The sequence below is a fragment of the Panthera onca genome, chromosome A2, assembly GCF_046562875.1.
Source record: "Panthera onca isolate mPanOnc1 chromosome A2, mPanOnc1 haplotype 2, whole genome shotgun sequence".
Lineage (NCBI taxonomy): Eukaryota > Metazoa > Chordata > Mammalia > Carnivora > Felidae > Panthera > Panthera onca.
The window spans coordinates 153,819,705-153,841,943 of record NC_138340.1 but is presented as its reverse complement, the minus strand read 5'-3'; the positions used below and the strand labels follow the sequence as shown (position 1 = coordinate 153,841,943).

The window sequence follows — 22,239 nt, the reverse complement described above, 5'->3', positions numbered from 1 at the left end:
TACATACAACCACCTTGTTGGCATTCCCATTTTACAAAAGAGGGAACAAACTCAGGTCAACTAATCTGCCCAAGATAACACAGCTGGTGAATTACAAAAGTGGGTTAAAACCTAGGTCTCTATCACTTCAAACCCATAATAAATATCTTACCCTGGTTAGGCAATTCTGCCTCAAACTTTATTTTTTTTATAACTTTAATGTTTATTTATTTAGAGAGAACACAAGCAGGAGAGGGGCAGAGAAAGAGGGAGACACAGAATCCAAAGCAGACTCCAGGCTCTGAGCTGTCAGCAGAGAGCCTGACGTGGGGCTCGAACTCAATAGCTGTGAGATCATGACCTGGGCCGAAGTCGGATGCTCAACTGAGCCACCCAGGCACCCCAAACTTTATTGTATATAGGATACCGTAACAACAAAGGAAATCAAAACATCAACATACCCTAGTCCTTTTGCTTTCTTTATTTTATAAAAGTAAGACATCTTCAGATAATGTACTCATACCTGGTGCACCTGGGCGGCTCAGTAGTTGAGACTCTGACTTCAGCTCTGGTCATGATCTTGCGGTTTGTGGGCTTAAGCCCCGCACCGGACACTGGGCTAACAGCATGGAGCCTGCTGCAGATTCTCTCCCTCCCTCTCTCTCTCTCTCTCTGCCCCTCCCCGACTCATACTCTCTATCTCAAAAATGAACATTAAAATAATAATACACTCATGCTCATGAAATAAAATGGGAAACAAAGTGTGTTAAATTTTTCCAGTTTTTTGATCTGTTAATTGAATAAATGCTTGTTTGACCTCTTAATACTATTGTTTTTATGTTGATCTCTTAGAAGAGATGGTGTTTGGAATGCTTTATGAATAGTTCTGTTCAGATTGTACTCCTAGCGAGTAGTCCTGAGCTATGTATTCAGAATATGGAATAATGCTACGTGTAAGTCACCATGGATGGTGCTTTGGAGCCTACAAAGATGCATGAGACTGGCCCTTACTCTTCAGGAGCTTGAGTCCAGGGAAAAAGAAGCTGTAAGACGTGCCTACAAGAAACCAACCTAGGCCACAAAGTGGTCACAGATAACCACTGGTAGTTCACAGAAAGAGTAATTTCTATTCAAGAATGTTAGAAGCAAAAAGACCATTTAGGAGACTAGTTTAGTAGTTCAGGCAAAAGACTGTTAGTGCTTGAACAAGAAGAGAGGCAATGAAGAGACGGGGGCGGCCGGGGTGGGGGGGGGGGGGGGGGTGGGATGTCAGAGCCATTGCAGAAGCAGAAACTGCTGATTGACTAGATATGGAGACTAAGAAGAGTCGGGAATACTGAATGAAGCCCAAGTAGTTTACTCGGTCAGCCAAGTGTGTGGTTGGGAGCCCTTTACCCTGATAGAGAATTCAAGATGAGTAACAATTTGACAGATTAGAAGGCATAAGTCACTATGTTCATTCCATCTCCCTCTCCCTGGACTTCCTCTCTGCAGCCTGCAGTTGAGTGATGGTCATATTCCTACACCTAAGGGTCAACTCAGCCTATGTTGCTAGCCTCTAGGAGCAGCGCATCTTTATCTACCCCTTCATTAACTCTCCTCAGCAACCCTATTTAATTGAGTATGCCACCTGTTTCCTGTCAGGAACTTAAAACACATCATATTTTTGTGTTTTGTACTAAAGTATGCGTGTGTGTGCGCGTGTGCGGGCATGCATAAATATAACTGTATGCTTGTATAAGGACAGGAAATAGCTGGAAAGACACACACCAAACTGTTAGCAACATTTCTCACCAGTTAACAGGGATGGGAGAGGGGAGGGACAAGGGAAAAGAAAAGGAGGCTTTTATTTTATATTCTATACCATTTGAATTACTTAACACAATAGGTTTGTATACTTTAAAAATAAAAATAATAAAGTTTTAAAAAAATGAAGAGCATCAATCAGCCTAATGTAAGAAGTTCAGTAAATTCACTGAGTAAGAATAAAACCTAAGAAACATTCAGTTGACAAAATTACAGAGAAAAACCCTACACTTAGAAACAAATTTAATGATAAATACATAGAAATGATTAAGTTCTTGTATGAAGGCAGCATCCAAGGAATCTCTCCATTCTCATGGCTCCCAGCCCTTCCCTCCAGGTTGCTGGGGCAACTTGAGACCCACCAAGCCAGCAGACTCCTCCACTGAGCGCTCACCCTTGCCATGAAATTCCTGATGAAGGGTCACATGTTCTCGAATGCTGCGTAGGAGGCAGAGATAGGTGGCAGCTTGGAAATGAAGCTCATGTTGGGCTCTGCACAACTTCTCACTGGTAACCTGGAGAAGCAGCAAGGTCACATACTTTATTAACAGCCCAGCTACAGATACAGAGCCAGAGAGATCTAATAAGCATTCTCTAGAATGGAAGTAAACTGCACAGAGGAAATATAAACATGCATATGTGTATACTAATTACATATGTAGAGACACTCTAATTGTTGATTAGGGAACCTGACCTCTAATTAACTGAAGAGGAAGTTTACAAGGAGTTTCACAGAGGAGTTTCATTGAGTGTCCTCATATTTTAATAACTGAAAAAGTCATTTCAACACTCTTGTTTTACAAATGAGGAAACTAAAGCCCAGAGAGGCTCAATAGTTGGTTACTGGCAGAGATAGGAAACTATAATCATTAATGTCGCCTAAGGTGTATAGAACTTTCTCCCCTTCAAACAAATGAGTCTGATTTTTATATTTCTGACTTTGGTCAAGGTGGTATATGATTATCATTTCAATGAAAAGTAAAACCATTTTGTCTGAAAAATAATAGCTTTGTCCTCAACGTAACAAAATGAAGCCTTTATATATAAAATTAATATGCATCTATTCATTATAATTTACTTATCCATCTGAAAAACCCATATTCTGATAACTGTTAAGTAGCTAGAAATGATATCCATTCACAAGTCGCCAATAATTCCAAACTTGTTTTTTCTTCATCACAATTAATTCCCAGATTTAGTACACTGTCCTTTATTTGACTAACTTTGCGTTCTGAAGTTGTGAGAAAAGGAAGAAAAGGTGAGACAGAGATGTGTACATAGCTTAAAATACTTAAGGAGCCCTGTGTTTCTCTAAATGTAGATTAACCTCTGTGTACCACTGCCTATGTCAACCCCTTTGACCTTTCTTTACTTGAATATGTAGAGTTGGAATCTGAAACCTAGAAAGTGTGGTTTAAGATCTGCACATCACACATACAAAAAAAGATCTGCAGATCACATATGTGAAAATAACACTCATAAGCTGCTCAAAAAAAGAACTATCTGCTTTAATCAGTTAACTTTTTATAAGTAAAAATTTGTGAATGACCAACACCAATGTCAAACTTTTAAAAAAGGTTAACATCCATTTCTATAATAAACACCAAAACTGATAAAGATTGGAAACAAGAATTCTGTTAGTGTAGGCCATGATTCAGCTAAGCCTGAATCATGAGTCAGGACAGAAGGGTCAGCAATATATAAACAGTATATGAATCACAAGAGACCAAATGAAATCAAATGAAAAAAAAAATTTTTTTTTCTCTAAGGGGAAGGCAGAGGTTCCTCCCTAACTGAACCCCTTCAGTTAAGAAAATGGGCAAAGATGGTTATTGAGCTAGCTCTGAGCCAGCAGGAAACAAACCATTCCCCATATCCTTGCTGTGTTTCTGAAACTTGTAACATGAATTTACACAAAATTTGAGAGCCTCTCTTAAGAGCAATAATGCCCCCATAAGGTGGTACAGCTATAATCATGTCATCTTAAAAATCTTAGAATGACCTTCCATTACATTTACAATGAAGTTTAATAAGTTCCTGCCTACCACAACTTCTACTTCACCTACCACACCTTAAGCCTCAACCAGTGTCAAATGTCTGTTCTCACCTCTGGGCTTTTCAGTTGTGCAGCTTCTCGACCTGGACCTCATCTTCCCCAACCCCCATTTGCTTGCAAACTCCAATTCACACATCAGGTCCCTGCTTAGTTTCCTCCTGAAATCCTGCTTAATTTCCTCCTGAAATCCTTCTTTATACAAGGACCTCCTGTTTATGCTCTTAGCACTTTCTTATTCCAAGTGCTTTGTTGTAGGGTTCTTCGTAAACTTCTTAAAAGACAGGACCCGTGTGCATCTGATTCATCATTTTAGCCAAGTTCCCAGAAGTCCCTAACACTGTGGCCTTTAAAAAGAGTTTGAATTTTAGCCCCACGTTGGGTATAGAGCTTACTTGATAAAATTTTATATATATATATATATCTTGATATATATATATCTCTTGATATATATATCTCTTGATATATATATATCTGATATATATATATCTCTTGATATATATCTCTTGATATATATATATATATCTTGATATATATATATCTCTTGACATATATCTCTTGATATATATATATATCTCTTGATATATATATATATCTCTTGATATATATTTATCTCTTGATATATATATCTCTTGATATATATATATCTCTTGATATATATATATCTCTTGATATATATATCTCTTGATATATATATCTCTTGATATATATATCTCTTTATATATATATATATATATATATATATATATATATATATATATATCTTGATAAAAAGATAAAAATGTTTGAATTTTAGTTCTAACATAATGCATTCTAACTTCCATAGCTTAAAGATTCAACAGGATCCTGGTTCTCCTTTTTCCCACATTGCTCAAAAGACAGTTTCCTACCCTAAAGCCCAAGATGACTCTCCAACGTACCATTTTGGAGATAGCTTGCAACTTCCTTCAAAGCCCAATCCGTAACTCTAAAGACAGCTATTAAATGGAAGACCGATTATTTGGGAACCTAGCTTCTAGTTCTATACAAGTCCTTGCACGGGGTCCCTGAGCCTCAGTTGCCCCATTTGAAAAATAAAACATCTTCCACCCGATCTTGCCTAACGGGAATATGGAGTGTGGAGTTCACAAAGGAATTTCCCAAGGATGGCTTCCCATATGTTCATATTTATCTGCTACAGAAGGAAAAAATATATCTGGTCAGATATCACATTAATGTTGTGATAGCGCAATGTCATTACAGATCTCTAGTTCAGCTCCACAGGCACCATTTCCTTTAAATGGGGAATGAAATACAACATAAGTGAAACACGGTTCCCGCCAAATTCTTAATATTCCTCATCTTATTACAGTTATTTTCCGCCTCAAAAAATGGTTTTTAGAATAACTACCATGGGAAGGATGAGGAGAGTGGTTGATAGATGCTGCAGCTAGTGACCCTACACTCTCCATCAAGTGCATCTCTCCTTTACCAACCCCCGCCCCATCCCCTCCACTTCCCACGGCTCTGACTTTGTCCTCTGCACCTGCAAAAGACCAGCCAATGAAATCCCCGCTCCTTGGTTAGTCCCCGGGCTTAGGCCATAGAACAAGGACTAGGGCCTGGGCAAGCTTGGCCAGAACCAGGGCTGGGTGGGAGGGCCGGTTTCAGAAACGCAGGGGCTGAGGCCAGACGCTCCCTACCCCCCAGCTAGATCTCCCCCCCTTCCCCCTTCCTTCCTCAGGGAACGGCCGCTGGAGCACCCGGACACGGGCTTCCGTACCCGATGCGCACGGAAAGCCTTCACGAGGTACCTATAGGCTGCAGTGTCGCGATAGGGTCGGCCAGTGGCCGCGTTCATGTAGCGCAACTCCCGTAGAAGGCCTCGTAAAGTGCGTGCCGGCGACCCTAAGGCCGCCATTTTCATGTCCTCGGAGCGTGGTGCCCAATGGCGCCCTACGCCCCTCTAACTCCCTCACCCCGCCCAGCTGCTTAATGGTACGGTCGGACCCACACTGCCGGGTCCCCCCTTCGATCGCCGAGTAGTGGAATGTCTCGCTTCCCTTCTCCGCACAGCTTTACTAATCAAACGCCGAGAGGTGCCCTCAGGAGTTAAGACGGAAGCAAACGAAAGCCGAGTGTAACTGACTCGCAGGTCCTTAAGAAACACCGAGAAAGGCCGGGCTAGGGGAAAGGAGGGTCTTTGGTGACTGCGTCATTTAAGACGTCATTAACTGACCGCGGAGTCTCGAGAATAAGTGGGCCTGGTGGGAATGGATGTTGATTTGAAATACAACACGAAAGATACCCAGAGGGGATATCAGAATTCAGAGCACTGACTTTCCAGAAATCTTACGGCACTGTGGTGGCTCAGAAGAAGGAAATGGAATATGCTTATTCTCTCAAGCAGTAGCCCAACACTTAGGAAAACGACACGTATACTTCCCATTTTTAAAAGGTAAAATTAAGTTAGCATATTTCGGTATAGTTCTTTAAGAATAGCAAAAATCCTTTTCAAGACAAAAGTCTCACCACCCCAGATGGGACTCGAACCCACAATCCCTGGCTTAGGAGGCCAATGCCTTATCCATTAGGCCACTGGGGCTTCTGTGAGCGAGGCGCTGCAGCAACGTATTCAATTTTTTTTTCCTCTTTGGTACGTCATCGTCACTTAGGTCTCCTTTTAACCTATCCTGAGAAACCACACCTAGTACCACTATGAGTTGTGAGGCATGCTGGGAGTTGTAGTTCAGAGAACAAGAGTCCGCGTTCCAGCTCCAAAGGCTTTACCCTCGAATCAGCACCGATGCGCCGGACGGAGGACGGGCGCGCGCACGGTTTTGCGTACGCGTTTGCCTGCCCGGTAACCCCGCGCCTGCGCAAAAGCGGGCATACAATGTCGCGGAGCCGAGCGCTCGGGGCACATTGGCCGAATCTCGGAGACTCGCCCTCTGAGTTGCGGCTGGGTCGGATTTTTACCGGAAACAGCCGGCCCCTTCCGGTGGTGCGGCTTTCCCACTTAACTTGGCTCCAACACGCCGTTAGGTGGCGTCCGCAGCGGTCACTTTCTGTTTCCGGTTGTAGGGGTGAGGCCGTTTCCGCAGAGGCTTTGGCGAGTTGTGAATGTGTAGCTTACCTTCTGAATTGCCCCGTCAGAGATAAACGTAGGACAGCGGGAATTTATTATTTAATTCGCTAGGAATTAGTTAATTAGAAATAATTAGTAGTTCTTTTTCTGATTCTGTTTCTAATTGTATAACTTGGGTTTCTTGAGTTATCATCGACCTTAATTCCTCTAAAATTCCTCTTAATTCCTTAAAATTAAGATTTTAATTCCTTAAAATGTCGCAGTGGCTCTCCATTGCCCCGGAGACTTGCCTGTATCGTAACTGTCATCTCTCACTAGTCGTTTCCTCACACTCTTTCTGCGCCAGGTGTCTCAACTTCTCTGTCTTCCTCGCCTCCCTTTGTCTTATTTTCTCCGCCTGAAGTTTAGCCATTTGTATTAATATTTACCTTTCGGGCTTCCAGTTTCCTTGAGAAGTCTAGGTCAGACACTGCTTTCGGCCTTTGTGGTCAGTATGGTAAAGCGAAAATGATTTATTTCACCTCTGCATTCCTCTAGATTCTCTAGATGACATGTTAATCTTTCCTTTTACGTGTGGATTACCTGTGTCTCCGTTTCATTATCTTTCCCGTGAATCAGCATGCAACCGCGCAGACTCCAACTTCCCACTCTTAATAGGTCCCTCCTCCTAGGTCCCTGCCTGGAGAACAGTGGCCAACTTTAAGGTAACTTTAAGGTTCATACTCTGGCTGGAATCCTGACACCTCCAGAATCGACCTTAGAGGAAACCAGACTAGAATGACTTCATATGAGTGAATTAATTTCTCCCTGTGGCATTCATAAAATATTTATCAACCTATAATTCACAAGTATCTGATTTTAAAAGGCACATCTGTTGGGGGATGGGAGAGAGGGGAGGGTGGGTGATGGGTATTGAAGAGGGCATTTTTTGGGATGAGCACTGGGTGTTGTATGGAAACCAATTTGACAATAAATTTCATATAAATAAATAAATAAATAAATAAATAAATAAAAATAAAAGGCACATCTCATCTGCAGTAGGGGCTGGGGAGAATGCTATCAGTTATTCTTCTCTGAACATTGTTAAAGAGAAAAACCACAGGCCAAAAATGGTGTCGTTTAGTTAAGCCCGCAAGTCAGTAAACCAAGAATTAACACCTAGCCCCTCCCCCCCCCCCCCCCCCCCCCCTCCAAATGGAACCTATAGCCAGTCAATGCAGAAATTTCCTGGTCAGCATTGAGACATTTACTGATAGACCCCATCCGTTCCCCTTGGAGGGCAACCTTGCCTAAAACAATGGATTCTTAGCTAATAATTTCCTTTTTTCAACTCTCTACCTTTAAAAACCTTTCCTTTTCTGTAGCCCTTTGGAACTCCCCTATACTTGCTAGAGGGGATGCTGCCTGATTCCTAAGTTGATTAGATCTTTCAAATTTACTCGGCTGAATTTTTGTTACTTACCAATATAAATTTGTTTAACCAGCTTTCTAAAATGTAGCAAGTTTAAACCAGCTCTGAGGAATTGGGAGAATGTTTTGGAAGTAGGTCTTCAATAACTTGATATGTTGTGATACGGGCAATAACTAATTGTGAATTCCTTTTTACTGCATGGCCAAGAGACTCTTCTTCTCTAGGCCATTCTTACACTAGGAAAGGGTGAATACTCATGAAATGTTTATGTATATGTATATGTAGCCATTAGTCTCCAAAGATGGCCCTCCAGCAGTCTTCTCTTCTCTTTTTATACATATGTTGCTCCCTACATCAAGAGGTGAAGCTTATTTCCTGTCCCATGTACCCTTCGCTCTCTTGAATCTGAGCTGGCTTTGTGACTACCTTGGACCAATAGAATGTAGCAGAAGTGACATTCTGGAACTTCTGTAGAACACCAGGTCTTAAAACCGGCAACTTTCACTTCCTGCTTCTTGTCTAGCTACCGTGCTATGAAAACCCCATGGCACAAGGAGGGGTACTGGGATAGACCCAGGTGAGCTCTCGTCTGACGGCACCGATTGCCGACTATGTGAATAAACCATCTCGAATGTCCAGATGTCCACAGTTTCTGCCAGTGTCAGCTGAAGCAGAGATTTGCCCTGCTAAACCCAGTCAACCCGAAGAATCATTGAAGATGATAAGATGGCTGTTGTGTGGGAATAATTCCACTAAGTTTTGGGATTACTGTGCAGCAACAAAACACCGAATCAGTCTGGAAAAGTTTGTAGAGCCGATTTAGCCAAATTTCTCAGTTTTGCAGCTTTAGAAAATCTTTCTATTCCTAGTTACAGGGCTACAACCCCGAAACCCTACAGCAGAGACCAGGCAGGTAACACAAGAATAAATCAGGCCAGGTGGGCGGCTACTTCCCGCAAAGGAGCTGGACGCTTTCAGCTCGGTCTCATTGGTGTGAAGTCGGCATGTGGACCCAGTGTTGCCAGAGCTTCTGATTTTTCAATAGTTGTAAATCCAGCATTTTTATGCAGTGCCCTGACTCTTCAACGTTAGCAATCAAGTTAAAAACAATAAATTACCAAACAGAACACTTCCGTTGGCCTTACACAGCTTAGGGTTGCGAATGTATGAACTGCGTCCCGGAGGACTTCGCGGGCAATGTCCCATTTGACCTTCGCCACAATCCTATGAGGTAGTACTGATTTTTCCCACTTAGAAATGTGGGAATAATCTCAGAATAGCTCCATGGGTTAGTCAACATTATTAACTGGTCTGTGGAAAACTGGTATTTGGCCTCGGGCAATCTGACTCCAAAGCATATTAAATCATTTTTAAAGTTACAGCAGAAAAAGGATTTTTATTAAAAAGATGCTGGGTGGGGCGCCTGGGTGGCTCGGTTGAGTGACCGACTTCGGCTCAGGTCATGATCTCACGGTTTGCGAGTTTGAGCCCTGCGTCGGGCTCTGTGCTGAGAGCTCAGAGCCCGGAACCTGCTTCTGATTTTGTGTTTCCCTCTCTCTCTCTCTGCCGCTCCCCCTCTCATGCTCTGTCTCTCTCTGTCTCAGAAATAAATAAACAAACAAAAAAAAAGATGCTGGATAATTTTCAGAATTTCCTAGTAAGGCCAGAGACCAGGCTCAGAAACCTCACCCACTATCCTGCCCCAGATCTGATCCAGTGAAAACACCAGCAGGCATAATTGCCACAGCTTCACAATGCAGACACAATGACCATGGACAGGGACTGGGCGCCAGCACCAAAGCCGCTGTTCCGGGACACTGGTTTTGGCTGGTTTCTCTGCTCTCACTTGTGCCGGAATGGATGAAGTATTTTCCTAAGAGTCCCATTCTGGGGTGAGTACTTCTGATGAGCATGGCCTGGGTCATGTCCCCCTGTTTTGGTCAAGGGTGGCTGGGAAAAGCGAGTATTTTATCATTCTTTGAATTTTTAGTGAGCATCTGCCATGAGTCAGTCACTCTTCCAAATGCTGAGGAAGCAAAAGCAAGCGGAGTAGGTAAAGCTTTGATACTCAGTGAAGTTTCTGTTCTACAAAGGGGAAGACAGACAATAATCCGGCAAAGCAAAACTTACCAAATGGTGATGAGTGCTATGGAGAAAAGTAAAACTGGGGCAGAGGATTGGGACCTGCTGCTTTATAATGTGTTCAGGGATGTCTTGACTGACTTGGTGACATTTGAGCAGAAACACAAATGGTGTAAGCATAGTCAGCTTGTGTGTGTGCATGTGTTGGGGTGGGACAGTGCCCATACTTTCTTTAAAGTCGGCTCCATGCTAAGCATGGAGCCCAACATGGGGCTTGAACTCATGACCCCAAGATGGGGACCTGAGGTGAAATCAAGAGTCAGCCACTTAACCAACTGGGCCGCGCAGGCACCCTAGTGCCCATGCTTTTAAGTAGAGACCCAACCTCCATTCCCCAACCATTGTGAGGATACCATTCTGGTCCTTCAAGCTCTGTGAAGGAGGAAGGGATTCTAGGATGTTTTCTGTGGCCAGTGAAACTGTGGGAACAGACCCAGAGCGTTCAGTCTTAACTTTGCAACTGTAGCTGGGTAGCCAAGCCAGTCAGCCACACAGGAATCCGGGGAAATTGTTGGTGGGAAAGAGCCAGGACTAATGAAAGAGGGTATATCTGAGAGAATATGTATGTGTAGCTGCTGGCTTCCATCAGTTGTGATACTTTAGATGTGTGTCCCAAGCACTGATTTCTAATTTTTTTAATGATAGTACTTTATTATTTATTTATTTATTTATTCATTCATTCATTCATTTATGTAAGTAAGTAAACCCTATACCCAACATGGGGCTTGAACTGACCGAATGTGAGATCAAGAGTTGCATGCTCTACTGACTGAGCCAGCCAGGCAACCCCTCTAAACTTTTTTGATGGTGTATCCATAGTGGTAAAAATCTTGTGCCTCCCCCATAAGTCTTTGTATTTAGTTTTAAACCATACACATGCACTACTGCATGAATGTAGTATGTACATTAAAACTATGCACAAAACAGAATTAAAAGGATGCTTTTAAAAAGTGAAATATACAATATTTGGAAAATATTTTTATTTTATTTATTAACAGTAAAAAAAGTCCTAACTTCTCTCAGTAAAGAAAGATTATTGTTTCCTTTATTGAAAACAATGCAATTCAATACGTTTCAATATTTTGAAAATGTTGGTTTAACACATTATTTGGGGCCACAGAATCACATAGTGATAAATATTTCTCAAGATCGATTCTTAAATTTCTCTCTTCATAGCATGAATTTCTTTTAAAGAGGCAGCCAGGGCCTCGTTCATCACTATAAAAACTTACTTTTAACTCAACGAGACCCATTAGGCATGTTCGTTTCTTTCACAATATCAGCTAGGTAGGCGCTGTGACCATCAGGGGTCAGTCACCAAGAGAGAACCCACTGCAGGCTGTTCAAGCAAACAGGAACTGAGTGCAGGGCACTGGGATGCTTGCGGCACTATGGGAAGGACTGCCGGAGTTTGGGGAAGTTGCCACTAATGTTCAGCAGTTCTAAGCAGTCACTAGAAGGTCGCTGCCGTCACCCAGGTCAGAAGAATGCAGGGCGCCCCCTTTGCTCATCAGAGCCGAGCCGAGTACTGACGCGCCGGCTGACAGGTCACCTAGAGGCTGGGGCGGAGCTTCGGGTCTCCCGGGACCTACCCACTTTGCAAGGTGCTGCCAGAGAAAAAAAATAACACCACTTTCTCCTCCCACCTACAAAAATCTCACATGAATACCCTGGCAGAAAGAAATGACATCCAGAACCTGGAAGGCAAAGGAGTTTGGTAGATGTAGTTCCCGTAAGTCCAGTCCCTGTGACACAGAGAGAGCATGACACAGAGGGATATGGGAATGAGTGCGGGCTGTCAAAAAACAGACTGCAGACCTCACGGGCAGCACACTCCTGATAGCCTCCTGTCGTCACAGAAAAGGAGAGCAATTGAGAAACACTTCTGTAAACGAAAAATAGCCATTTTTAAGTTTGGCCACTCTGGTAGATACTTTGCAGCAAGAGAATCACTCGGTCTCTTTGTGGTGTACGGGATTTTCATGACTACTCTGCATTACGTAATAGTTTCTTCCATGTAAAGGTATTACTTTTCATCAAATTAACCTAACTGATGACATCCTGTAGCATATCAGCTCAGTACGTTATAATACTCAGGAGCAAATGTGGCTGTTAACAGGCGAGCTGACCCGTAGATGCAGGCAGAGAGAGCCGCGATGTATCCCTCTCAACCCCTGCTGCTTGCGGACCTCCTGGCCGAAGGCTTCCTTTCCAGCATGAGATCGGCGGCAGTTCACGCAGCTCTTCCAAGAGAAAAACAGGACAATTGGCGGCTTTTCTTTGGTTTGGGGAAAAAAAAAAATAAAAGTCCAGTCTGTAAAACATTAAAACCCCAGACTTTACCCAATAAGACTCCTCACTGACAAGGTGAGACTGCCGTCGGCTGGAAAATGAGCCTCGAGGGCTGGAGGACCTGGCCAACCTCTCCATCCCCCTGATCGGCTGGTCACCTCTTCAAAGGCAACCTGTTCCTGGAACAAGCCAGACTTGTATAAAAAGAAAGTAACTTTGTTTTCTCGTGAATGCCCGGACAAACCTGAGGTCATGGTTTGGTCTCCCGTGAGCCTGGATGAAATTTACAGCTTTTCCAGTCTCTGCAAAGTAACAAACAGGCTGAAGAGTTGTCATCATCATCATTTCAGAAATAGTCTCTTGTTCTGGCTATCAACAGGTCTCATCGAGTGATCGATCAAAACTTCAAATGTCAGTTAATTTTAAAACTTCTTCCCTTCCCCAGCCCGGAAATCTGAGGGAGAACGGGGGTCACGGTCAGCGTCATTTTGATTTCTCACACAGGACCTCTTCCCACTCGTGGCTGTTCCGGGCCTGCTCTCGTGTGGCCGCAAGGGAAGGAGAAGGGGTAAGTCTCACGTGAGTGGCTGAGTTGTAAGCTGGCGCCGGTGTCCCCTGGGAGTAGGAGAAGCCATGGCTGCTTGTCCCACAGGCGCTTCCTCACGGGTTCTCGAGTCTCCGTCCATCACTGGGGATCTCGCACCTGTCGTCCCCCTGTGGGCCATGCCGTCTCTAGTTCCTTAGGGTGCCTGCCCCGGCCCCTCGGTCTCCAGCAGCCTCCCTGCCACTGATGTCATCTCCTCCCTCCAGGTGTTCCCTTTGGCTGGACTCCTTCTTGAAATGGCCAAACCTGCCTCCCTCTCTCAAGAAGCACAGCAAGCCTTCGGGAACCCAGGAACTTGGGGCATGCAAGCCATTTGGAGCGCAGTCTTCTCTCCTCTTCTGTCTTCTCAAGGACCTAGCCACCGACAGTTTGTCTTCAGACTTTGGGAAGAAGTCAGACACCAGTCCCTTTGTCCCTGAAACTCCGCAAGCTGTACCAAACTCCCCAGGTGGTCCTCTTGAAGCGCCCCCTCATTTGGCATGAAGCAAAGAGGGAGCACCCCCCACCCTCCCCTGCTTGGGGAGAAGGGGAAACGTCCAGCATACAGACAGCTACTTCCAAAGAAATCCTCTCACATTCTCTTCCATAGCCTGAGGTGGGTGCCGAGCTAATCCTTCCCAGTATTGAGCTAGTGCTTCCCGGGGTCCATTTCACAACCTCTTAGGGTGGGTGCATAGGTGATCTGGCTCCTCCTCCCTTTAGAATGTGGACAGATTGGCGCCTATGGTTTTGTTCTCAGCCTTTGGGGTTTCTGGTGAAACTGACACAGAAAGAGTCCCGTTTTAGTAAATGAAGTCACCACTGTCAACCCCTCCTCCTTATGGAACTCCTGTTCTTACATCAGGACACCTGATGCGCTGTAGGTGATCTGCAAGAGTCTGACTTATGAAATGGACTGTGAATGTACAGTTCATATAGAATTAAGTACTAAGTAGCATATATATTATAATTTCATATTCAATATTAATGTTTGCATACTATATATTTACATAGAGAGATAATTAGCTTATGTGAGTGTACAGTTCATATAGAATTAAATACTAAGTAGCATATATATTATAATTTCATATTCAATACTAATGTTTGCATATTATATATTTACATAGAGAGATAATGAGCTTACACAAAATACATACAGGACTTTTGTTTTTGACATTATGAAAGATTAGACGTGCAGAGAAATCTCTCAATATAAAACGCCTTAAGCACTGAGTGAAATTTTAACAAACACATAAAAACACTTTTTCAGAGCATGACAGAGCTGACAGCCAAGGGAGCCAGAGTAGCCAGAGGTGAGGAAGGAGGAGGAATAGGAAAATGAGCACTGATTTGCCCTGAAGATATCTATCTGTTGATCCCTGGTGGCCTACAGTCGGGATTTCAATTTACTGTAGACAGTCAGAAGGGAAAAAAAGCCTCAGACTAGCATGGTGGGAGTCAGATCAAAAAGTCTTACAAAATGATGGAACCCCTAACATTGGCCTCATTGGTGGGAATGAAAAAAATATCCCTGACTTCACCAAGAAGAGACTTTTCTGCGTGTGTGTGTGTGTGTGTGTGTGTGTTTAAGATTTTATTGTTTAAATAATCTCTACATCCAATGTGGGACTCAAACTCACAACCCTAAGTCAGAGAGTAGCATGCTCTACTGACTGAGCCAGCCAGGAGCCCTGAGACCCTTTGGTTTTAATCTCAGCTCAGGGTAGGGTAGCAGGGTGGAGAGCCTTCTTCTAAAGTTCCTAACTACTAGCAATAACCATTCACATGCATTTGTGGCTGAAATTCATCCTATCTCTGAGGCCCTGAAATCCCTAAGCTAACATTTAGTTTGAAGTGGTCCTGGGTTGGTAATGTTCCTAGGAGCTGGGAAGAAGCAAACTCAAATGCCCTTTAGAGGAACATACTTTATAAAAATCTAGGCCTTGAAGAATGCCCATAGCTGAAGTTATAAAGTGCAGGGATATATACTAAAAAATCACCAAATATACAGAAATAAGCCACTGTGAGCAAGTTTGCAGAAAATAATGACCCATGTGACTGGACCCACAGTGGGTCAAAATCTGACTCTGGTACCTGGGACTTTGCTCTGGGAAATGCTCCTGAGGCTCCCAACCCACTTCTTAAAAGCACATGCTAGGGTGCTTGGCCTCTCCCCTTGGTATATACATCACCAGCTAAAAAAGCTGTTTATAAGCCCAGGACAAAACAAGCTCCCAAGTGAAAATCATCAGATATTTGAGGAGTAGAGTCACAACAAAAGAGACGATAACTGGGACGAATCGTGCTAGACAAGCCAGAATGGAACAAGACAAAACAAGAACTTAAAAGAAGCACGGGAAAGATCCTTACTAAGATAGGAGAACAATAATAACAAACAAGCAGCTATAAGAACCAAATGGAAATAGTGGGTATGAAATACGTGATAGGTGAATAAAGCCAAAAGATTGGATAAAAACAAGAATGACTACATAGCTGGAAAATGAATAATGATCCAGATCAGCTCAAGGAATTTTCTCAGAAGGTACTGGAAGGAGATGGAAAATATGAGAGAATATTAGAGAGATGATGATGATGATGATGATGATGGTGATATGATGTAAATATATGTATGATATGTGTCCCAGGAAGAGAGGAAATAGATTTAGGAAAGGGAATATTTACAGAAATCCTAAGAACTTCTTAAAAAAAATTTTAAAGTCTATTTATTTTGAGAGAGAGAGAGCACAGATCACAAGTGGGGGAGGAACAGAGGGGGGGGGGGGAGAGAGAGAATCCCAAGCAGGCTCCACACTGTCAGCACAGAGCCCGATGTAGGGCTCAAACTCACAAACCATGAGATCACGACCTGAGCTGAAATCAAGAGTCGGTCACTCAACCGACTGAGCCACCCAGGCGCCCCAGAACTTTCAAAAATTAAAGATAAAAAAGATTCCAATACAAAGATCTCATGGTGCACCACACAGGGTAAATATGGAAAAACTAAAACTTTGACACGTTCTAGTGAAATTTAAGACCATTAAAGACAAAAATGAAATTCTAAAAGCTAGAGAGAAGGAGCAGCTAGTCCACAAAAAGGTAAGAATTAGATTGACATCGATGTTTCTAACAAACACTGGAGACAAAATGCAATCAAGTTATGTTTTCTAAGTGATGAAGGAAAATAACCTGGAATATTATATCCAGCTAAACTCTTATTGAAATGTGAGAATGCAAAGATAATATGTTCAGACACGCAAGGCCTCAGAGAGTTTACAGCACACGGTCTCTTTGGGAACTCGCCTCGAAAAAGTACTTTTATACTTAATGTACTAAGCTACATACTATTAATTATACTAATATACTAACCACTTAATAAGCACATGAAATGATACTCAACACCGTGAGTCATTAGGGAGATGCAAATCAAAAGAATGAGGTACCACTTCATACCTACCAGGATGGCTATCATCAAACAAACGGAAAATATCAAGTGCTGGCAAGGATGCAGAGAAATTTAAGCTCTCACATATTGCTAGTAGGGTGCAAAATGTTTCAGCTACTGTGGGAAACAGTTTTGTGGTTCCTCAAAAAGTTACGCAGAGTTACCATATGGCCTCTTAGGTACACACCTGAGAGAAGTGAAAACATCCATCCACACAAAAACCTGTCCAGTGGTCCCCCTTATCCGCAATTTCAGTCACCCACGGTCAACCATGGGCTGGAAGCAGATGATCTGCCTTCGGACACAGAGTCAGAAGGTGAGGGGTAGTCGAATGCTATGCTACACTGCCTACGTCATTCACCTCACTTCATCTCATCATGCAGGCATTTGGTCATCTCCCGTCACCACAAGAAGGGTGAGGGCTGGGCAATAAGATATTTTGAGAGAGAGCATCTTCACATAACTTTTATTACAGTATATTGTTATAATTGTTCTATTTTTAGTTATTATTGACAATCTCTTACTGTGCCTAATTTACAAATTAAACGTTATCATCGGTACGTATGCATAGGAAAACACATAGGATCTAGAGGGTTCAGTAGTATCCACGGTTTCAGGCATCCCCTGGGGGTCTCGGAATGTGTGCCACTTGGATCAGGGGTGGGGTGGGGGAGTATGGTACCTAAATGTTCATAGCAGCATTATTCGCAATATCCAAAATGTACAAACAGCCTATGTGTCTATCAACTGATAAATGGATAAATTAAAAATGTGATATATTCATACAACGGGATATTATTCAGAATATAGATAACTGCGATATCAGGGCAAAACACATCATAAAGAAAAATGAGGGACATTCTATATTGGTGGAAAAAATAGATTAAAGAGATATCACCATAACGAACATATGTGCACCCAATAAAATTCATGATTCCTTGAAAAATTAGTAAGACTGAAGAAAACTGGCAAGACTGAAGGAGGACAAGGGAGAAGATGTGTATAAATGAAACAGAATGCAAGAGGAAAACAAAGAAAATGAAGATTATAAGAATGAAAAAATTATGAATACATTTCTCAGAAATTTTCTGGAAGTGCTGACCATGTATCAGGGTTAGGGGGAATGTACTTGCTATAATCCAGTTCACACTTATGATCAGCATTCCCAGAAAATTAGGAATAGAACTTTCTTAACTTCTTAAAATCTAAAAAAAAAAAAAAAAAAAAAAATCTATATATCAACAACCTAGAATAAACAGCACACTTGAGAAAATTGAGACAAGGAACAAAGGAACAAAGATGTCACTTTCACCACTACTGTTTAAATAGTATTAAAGGACCAGTCTAATGCTCTAAGATAAGACGAAAGTGAAAGAATTGGGAAGGGAGATTAAACTGTCATTTTGAAAAGGTTATGTATTGATTTCAGTAATTTCGACACCCGACATGGGCTTGAATTCACAACCCCAAGATCAAGAGTCGCATGCTTTTCAAGTGAACCAGCCAGGCGCCCTGTCATTTTTTGTAGATGATATGATCATCTTCATTGAAAAGCTAATAAAATAATCAGATGAGTTACTGGAATAGGAGAGTTCAGCAAAGTTGCTGGACACAAACTCAACTTTCAGAAATCAACAGCGTTCCTCATGACCCACAAAAACCATGAGAGTATCGAATGGAGAAGAATATACCACTCATAAAAGCGACAACTATAAAGTACCTAGAAATCAATACATGAACAATACCTTTACGGAGAAAATTTAAAACTATAAAGTTAATAGAAGAAAGAGCAGGAAGATATATTTGTGACACAGGGATAGGGAAATATCTCCTAACAAGCGCCTCAACATACGTGTAGACAAATAGATCAATTTGACTATTAAAAGTTAACATTTTCTGTTCAATTCAGGATGTCCTCCACAAAGTTGAAAGGGGGGTTACAGACTAAAATATCAAGCACACCTACAACTGGTAAGAGAGTATTATCTATAACAAAAGGATACAACGCGATCGAATAATAAGCGGAGATGAACAGGCAGTCGGCAGAAGACGGCCTATAGCCTTTCTTGCAATAACAGGGAATTAGAGGCAACCTAGGTATCCACCTCCAGAGAAACGGGTATCTAGAACGTGGTGGATACATAGTATGGAATACTACACGGTGATAAGCAGCAACACACAGGATGTACACATAGCAACATGGACAAATTTAAGAAAAGTGAGAAAAGTAGGAAAGAGCAAAATTTATAGGCCCAGACCGTTCGTACAAATGAAATTTGTACACGCACTAAATAGCACTATTTTAGACGTGAACATGCATAACAAGGGGCACATATCAAGAGGGCACCTATGAGACACAGGGCGCTGGGGACTAAGGAAGGAAGGAGGAGCTGAATGTATAATAAAATGAGGGAATGAGTTGCTGTACTGAGTGATGGTGAACCACGTACTATGATTGGAGGCACGTGATTAACGCACTGCTTTGCACATGAGGTATCATAAGGCAAAAAGAAACTGACACACGACACACACATGGAGTTTGGAAGTGCAGCGGCCACTTGGCCACGAAGGGAGAGCCTGAGGCTGTCAGAGGGCTATCTGTGAAATCTTGGCACTTCGAATGCCAGGGCAGAGACACGGCTAGACGGTGAGGACACCGAATCACTGGATAAAGCTTCCCCTACTCGAGGCTCACCTCTACACTACTCAGTTCTACGAACCAAAAGATTCTCTTTACTGTTGTGTTTAATAGACTTTACTTTTTAGACAAGGTTCTGGTTACTTTTTAAGCCAGGGGTTTGACATCTGCAATGAAAGAATTCTGATATTTATCCACTCCTGTACTGTAAGCTTTTTTTTTTTTTTTTTTTTTTTTAAGAAAGATTAAAAAAAAAAAAAAAACCACTATGGTTTCACCTCTATAGTTTGGGAAGTTAGGAGAGCAAGAGGAAGTATGAATTTAAGAAGAAAAAAGGCAGAAGAGAGAGAGAGAATAATGTAGCCACCATTAATTAGCTCTTATGTGCTAGGCACGATGCTAGGTGCTTTCCATATCCAGTCTCTTAATTCAACCACACACCCCATCGTTGCTATCATCACTGTAGAAATAAGTTAACAGGCTAAAAGGTAAGCATCTTGTCTAAATTAGTGTCACAGCTTCAGAGCGGGGACTCGTGAACCCATCTAATGTCAGCCTGTTTTCCTTCATGCTATGCCACCTACTAGAAAAAAGATAGTGGGGAAATGGTAAAGGGACAGACACAGGGCACAGAAGAGGTAAATATACAGACAGAAAAAAACAAGCCATGTCAAGGCACACACTGACGAGGAAGGGCCATCGTTTTTGAGGCAAGGACACGCACGACACATCAGAGGGGGCAGTCCTTTGAAGAAACTCATGGTCTCCCTCGCGTGTGACTCCACCCTTGGTGTACCCAGAGTCACCTCTTCTGCTTTTATTTCCAATTTTCCAAATTCCTTTAAACAAGGATTGATTTTCCCAGGCATTTCTCAAAGCTTTACTTGGATGAGAAGCAACGTCAGAGATTCCAGACCCTGACTTTCAAATCTAGGATGTTAGGTCATTACTACCCACGCCAAAACGAACTTCCGTGTGATGTACATACACGGGATGTTACAGTTTGCCTTGTGATAGTAATCTAAGTGCTCATCAATAAAAATAAATACAATAAACCGTGATGATACCATAAGTATGGAAGACTGTGAGCTGTCAAAAAGAACAGAACAGACCCCTATGTACTGATGTGGAATGATCTCTGAGACAACTGGAAAAAATGCTAGGTACTGTGCAGCAAAGTGCGTATGCTGAATTTATGTTAAAGAGTCAGGTACATATTTATACTTATAGCTGGAGAAATTCGTAGCAGTGGTTGCTCTGAGCAAAGAAAACAGGGACTATAGCCAGGAAAGACACGCTTTGCACTCTGTATGCCCATGTACTTGGTACTTTTTTTTTTAACCAAGTACAAGGATAATCTTTTCCAAAGAAAATTTTGATTTTAAATCAAGCAGTTCATTGTGCCTTCCCTCCAAAACAGAGCCAATTTGGGGCTCTAGCAGGATCTGAGTAGAAGAAATAAGGTCTTTTCCCTTTTCCCAGTGATGAGACAGGGAAGAGCCTCTTTCCCATTTTTCTTTCTTCCACCAAGCCCACCTGTTTCTTAAAAACAAACCAACAAAAGCCCTTTCTCACATCATCCACGTTTGTTGAAAATACATTTAAGTAAAAGGATACAGAACAAGCACTCACACCACGCCTCTGGACTTGGGAGTGTTGGTTTTTCTATTTTTCTGCGCCAGTGTGCATTTATATTTATGTCTGCTCTTTCTTAATGCCTGGATATCTTGGTCATTTCTTATTAAAAATTTTTTTTTACTTAGTATTATTTTTGTTTACTGAACCAAATCCTAACATGGCATTAGGCTGTTTCAATCGTTTACCACTGTACAGAAATCCTTGTACCATCCTTTTCTCCCTTTGAATAAACTTATAAAAGCAAAGTAACTAACTCCAGCACCAATTGGTTCACTTTGCCTTTGAACTCCATCACCAGGAACTGTTCCATGCACCCGTTTCCTAACCAACCACTCTCCTGTGGCAGAGCTCAGGCCTGAGACAATTTCTTGCCTACATGGACAGTGTCAGAAGTACTTCCTGCTGCATATTTTCCACTATACTCCTTTGAAGAACCCCTTCTGGACACCTGGCCCTCGTTCAACTCTGGAAGGCTGGGAGCATTTCTGGATTACTTGTTGGCTCTCTAAAGGTTATTCTGAAATCCTTAACTCCTTGGGCCAAGTATCTTAGAAACTTTTCCAAACTACAGAAATAATAATAAAACAGAACTAGGTTGAATGATGATAAAAGCTAACATTTACCTAGTACTTACTACGCGTCACCGTGATAATAAGTGCTTTACATGCCTAATGTTAATTGGAGTTACACGGAAAAAATTCCATGGTCAAAGAAACTCGGGGAAATTACAGATTTAAAAATATCTTGCTTACGATAACACCTTTAAATATGTTAATATACAAGATGGTGACAACATAGGTGAATGTAGTTGAATAACGATAGATACCTTTAGGGGCTATTACTACCAAGAATCTGCTTTGGCGTATCTGTCTTTAAATATTGTTTTTTAGTGAGGGCATTTGCAGCCTACGCTCTCCCCCATGCATGAGGACCATCCCTTTTAAAAATTCTTCCTCTTAATGATAACGCACCAAAAATATGCATAAGTAAAAGGAAAAAAACACTCATATAATCACTCTATACTTTGGGGTATATGTCTTTTCTGTATTTTCTATGCATATATACATATTCGCTTATAAATGACAAACTGTTCAATTTCTCTCACATGTTGCTTTCTATGTCATTTTTTCCCCACTCTTTCACCAGAGTTCTAAGATTGAATTCTTTTTCTACTCTTTATCTTAATAA

The 22,239-nt window shown here is 42.1% G+C and overlaps 2 protein-coding genes, 1 long non-coding RNA gene and 1 other non-coding gene across 4 annotated transcripts in view; 1 reads left to right on the top strand and 3 right to left on the bottom strand.

Moving 5' to 3' along the window:
• Positions 1 to 2,011: 2,011 nt before the first annotated feature.
• Positions 2,012 to 5,854, bottom strand: FMC1 (formation of mitochondrial complex V assembly factor 1). Its single transcript, XM_060633255.3, has 2 exons — positions 5,601 to 5,854; positions 2,012 to 2,300 (listed from the first exon to the last, which is right to left on the bottom strand). The coding sequence occupies exons 1-2, from the start codon at positions 5,742 to 5,744 to the stop codon at positions 2,097 to 2,099; spliced, it is 348 nt and encodes a 115-aa protein (XP_060489238.1). The 5' UTR covers positions 5,745 to 5,854; the 3' UTR covers positions 2,012 to 2,096.
• A 495-nt stretch (positions 5,855 to 6,349) lies between these two features.
• TRNAR-CCU (transfer RNA arginine (anticodon CCU)) lies at positions 6,350 to 6,422 on the bottom strand. Its single transcript has one exon. It is a non-coding gene; the product is annotated as a tRNA-Arg (tRNA).
• Positions 6,423 to 12,995: 6,573 nt separating this feature from the next.
• LOC144614618 (uncharacterized) lies at positions 12,996 to 14,162 on the top strand. Its single transcript, XR_013552496.2, has 2 exons — positions 12,996 to 13,318; positions 13,561 to 14,162. It is a non-coding gene; the product is annotated as an uncharacterized LOC144614618 (long non-coding RNA).
• UBN2 (ubinuclein 2) overlaps positions 14,016 to 22,239 on the bottom strand; it is an 86,386-nt gene continuing 78,162 nt past the window's right edge. The window contains exon 15 of the mRNA XM_060633247.3: positions 14,016 to 14,114. Coding sequence (XP_060489230.1) covers positions 14,076 to 14,114 — 39 coding nt within the window. The 3' untranslated portion in view covers positions 14,016 to 14,075. The remainder of the gene's footprint in view (positions 14,115 to 22,239) is intronic.